The following is a 3,785-nucleotide window of genomic DNA, read 5'->3' on the forward strand; positions in this document are numbered from 1 at the left end:
TAGCATGAAGCTGAAATATCTAAACTCCAAAATAGCCTAAAAAACCTTAATAAATGCCAAAATAGTCCAATAAAGCTAGCAGAATGCCGTTATAACTTTAAACTTTTCTACGACTAATCGACTATTAAATTAGTCGTCGACTATTTTAATAGTCGATTAGTCTTTGATTAGCCGACTAATCGTGGCAGCCCTAGTAAACAGTTCCTAAAAAAGATTCTTATATTCAGAATATGACAGACCCATCTGTAGACACCATTTAACATTTAATGTGATGTTTTTTTGCTGCACAGCATGCATTCATTCCTCTGCTCGTCTCACTGTAATCTACATATCATCTTGTCCATGCATGTTTGGTTGCATGTTTTACTGACGCATGTTGTGGGTTTGTGTTACTGCTGCTCCTGTCTGAGAAGGTGTGGGTGCATATATGATGCCGCTGCAGGCCCGTGTCGAGAGCCTGGTTAGTATGACCGGCATGCCTCTGCATCACATGAGGATGCCTCTTCATGCCCAGCATCTCCTGCCCAGTATTCCCGGGTTCCGTGGAATGCCACGCTTTGGTAAGAGTGCTTTCATAGCTGCTCCATCTGCCACGCTGTTGCTTCCTGACTACTGATCTGACCTGCTGGAGGGGCTACCTGTATCACTAGGCTTAAATCCTGCATTGATGACGGATTAGTGGGAGAAAACTGATCAACTGCTTTTTCAGTTTGCTCAAAAGCAATGCATAACCTTAAAATTCAGTTTATTAAAAATGAACTGACAAGAACATTCAATTGTGCACACATTTATACAAAGTGATGCCCAGAACATAGTATTTAAGAATAAACTCAGATTAAGTGGTCTGCTCTGATATTGAATATCCTTACAGGTGTCAGTGGTATAGGAAGTGGACTTGCAGGTGGAAACGTCCATGGACCTCAGGTAACCTGCTACTTTTCTAGAACTCTCATTAAAATGGGAACTTGTTCTCGTTTTAATGATGACATAGAGATCACAAAGAGTTAGTGGTGAAAAGTTCATAAATTAGCTTGATTTAAGTGACTTTCAGTGACTTAACAAACTGGATCTCAGAACCATTTCTGTGGAGAGTCTGTTTTTTAAAGGTTCTTGTCAAAGAGGAAGTTTTATCTGTGTCACTTGTTAATCAGGGAAGGAATTTAGGACAATAGCACTAGTGGTTTTTTTCCGTTCTAGTCTATGATTGCAGGTCCTCCTCTTGAAAATGTGCTTTACTGTAGTCAATATAGTGTATATTTTCATCTGAATATGAGAAATGTAAGTGCTGGTTTGTTTTCTTAAGATGGCTTTGATGGGCTCGGGGCAGCAGGCTCCGCCCCCGTACCCAGGACAAGGTGGACAGGCTGCCCTTCAGCAGCCCTCCACACCTGTGTTCGTCTCCCCACCGGCTAAAACTCAGCGGCTGCTTCACTCGGAGGCTTATCTCAGATACATAGAAGGCCTGTCTGCAGAATCGACCTCTGTCAGCAAGTGGGACCAAGCTCTGAAAGGTTTTAATCAGAAAATATATTTCTAGTGCACTTGAATGTAAAATGATTCTGTCTAATATGGTTTAATAGTGAAATTATGTGAATGGAAACCTTTAGATTTGACTCTTGTATTGAAGTCCCACTCCAATCATCTTTTGATCTATTTTTAAGGCGTTCCCAGTGATCTTTTAATGCTTACACAATCACGTGAATACGTAATTTGGCACGTAAAAACTCGATCAAGCAATCTTGGTATCAAAACGTTCAGCTGGTTCATGACATTACTGCTTGTATTCTTGGTATTTATAACTTTATAGTTTTTGAAATTTTAAGGAAAATATGCCCCTTAGGAAATGAACGAGAAAGTCTTAGAATTTCAAAATTTTCAGTAGATTAGCAACAAACTTAAATATATTTATGGGCTATTTGTTTATATTTTATAGTAATTAAAAGACATTTGAGTTTACAAAATAGTTTAGCAACATGCTAACGTTTTTGGCTAATTTGTTATTTACTGAGTTTTTAATGCTAATTTAGACTTTAGCTTCTATTTTAGCAACAGACTGTTTTTAACCAATCTAGTTTACTGAGGAATTTTAGGCTATTTTTGAGTTTAGCTAATATTTAAGCAACAAGCTAGCTTTTTCTTGGCTAATTTGTTATCTACTGAGGTTTTTTATGCTAATTTTGAGTTTAGCTTCTATTTTAGCAACATGCTAATGTAGTTTACTGAGGAATTTTAGGCTAATTTGGAGTTTAGCTAGTATCTAAGCAACAAGCTAACTTTTTTGGCTAATTTTGTATCCACTTACATTTTTTTTTTTTTGCTAATTTGTAGTTTAGCTCATATTTAAGCAACACTAAATATTTTTTCAAACGGGCATTTATTAGGGATTTTTTAAGCAATTTTACTACATGTTTTTTGGAAATTTTGGTCAATTTCAGCGCTATTTCATAGTTCTTTAACAAAATTTCCAGTCTTTTAGCAAATTCAACATTTTACAAATAGCTTTTGCGTTTTCAGTAAATCCCTTCAGCAATTAAAGTAAATTGTGTCACCATTTTCAGCTAAAAGCTTCACTATTTTCAGCAAAAACCATTCACTCTTGCATTATCCCATAATGCAACTTTCCTAGTTATTATTAAGTTGCTTTTAGGCTAAATAAAAAACATACTTTCTTTAGAGCGGCAGGAGATAATTAGAAATTCACCTCTGAGTTGTGGGCGGTACTCCTTGTGCGGAGTAATTTCCCATCATCCCTTTGTTTACATGCTCTCCTGCTAGCTTAGTCCCTCACACTCCCAAGTTAACATTAGCGGTGCAACAGGAATGGAGAGCTATATCAGAGCTGTCCAGCTGGACAGTTTTATACCAGATTCCAGCTCAGACGAGGAAAATGAAGACCTACCTGGATCCATGTGTCCATTTGATTCTCAACAATTTGAGGAAATTCTCAGAATAGCAGTTTTAATCTTAATTTTCTTTTTATACGTCCTCCTTCGTGAGAAAAATGCTTCAATGACCTGGTAAAAACATCATTTTCCTTAGAGTGGGTCTTTAAACTTTGTTGATGAGATAAAAACATTTATTTTAACGTTTTTATATCAAAGAAATTTGCACATTTTCCTTTTGTTTTTCATGTTTTATTACTATTTTCCACATTTCAGTTCAGAAACAAGACGTGCGCCTTACAAAAGAGCAAGAAAGCAGACTCCCGTCCCACTGGCTGAAGAGTAAGGGCGCTCACAAGACCATGGCGGATGCACTTTGGCGGCTTCGTGACCTGATGCTGCGAGACACCTTAAACATACGTCAGACGTATAACCTGTAGCTTGCACATATTCTGAGCCTCTAACCTGTGGGACAGGAAAAGGGTTAAGCTAAAAAAAGATTTTGTGTTGTTAAAAAAAACAGATATATTTGAATTCATAAAATGTGCTTTCTGTATTTGTTTTTGTATTTTTGTTTAACATTTCAGATGTACTGTTCAAAGTGCATAATTGTTACTGACATGGTGATGTTCTTCATGGATTCACTATTAAAATGTGAAAGTCTTGCGTTTTTGTTCGTTTTTATTCGCTTTATTGTAAGTTTAAGTACAAAACGCTGTGCAAAATAGCCATTAATATACACTGTACATCTATATAAACGGTATAAAAAATTAAACCAAAAAATAAAATAATAAAATGCCATGGGTAGAAACAAACAGATGACGTCATACAGTAAGTAAATAAAAGTAGGATCACAGAAATTGCAGAGTTTCTTAGTTGCGGAAGGAAGTGATGGACGCTCGT

The 3,785-nt window shown here is 36.6% G+C and overlaps 1 protein-coding gene across 2 annotated transcripts in view; it reads left to right on the forward strand.

Annotated features, from left to right (window-relative positions):
- Positions 1–3,548, forward strand: part of LOC112144825 (protein polybromo-1) — a 28,131-nt gene extending 24,583 nt beyond the window's left edge. For both annotated transcript variants that reach the window (XM_024269638.2, XM_024269640.2), the window contains exons 27-30: positions 414–560; positions 872–924; positions 1,304–1,511; positions 3,159–3,548. In XM_024269638.2, the coding sequence (XP_024125406.1) occupies positions 414–560; positions 872–924; positions 1,304–1,511; positions 3,159–3,322 (572 nt within the window). In that variant the 3' untranslated portion in view covers positions 3,323–3,548. The remainder of the gene's footprint in view (positions 1–413; positions 561–871; positions 925–1,303; positions 1,512–3,158) is intronic.
- The last annotated feature ends 237 nt before the right edge of the window (positions 3,549–3,785 follow it).

This window comes from Oryzias melastigma, linkage group LG5 (genome assembly GCF_002922805.2).
Source record: "Oryzias melastigma strain HK-1 linkage group LG5, ASM292280v2, whole genome shotgun sequence".
Classification (NCBI taxonomy): domain Eukaryota; kingdom Metazoa; phylum Chordata; class Actinopteri; order Beloniformes; family Adrianichthyidae; genus Oryzias; species Oryzias melastigma.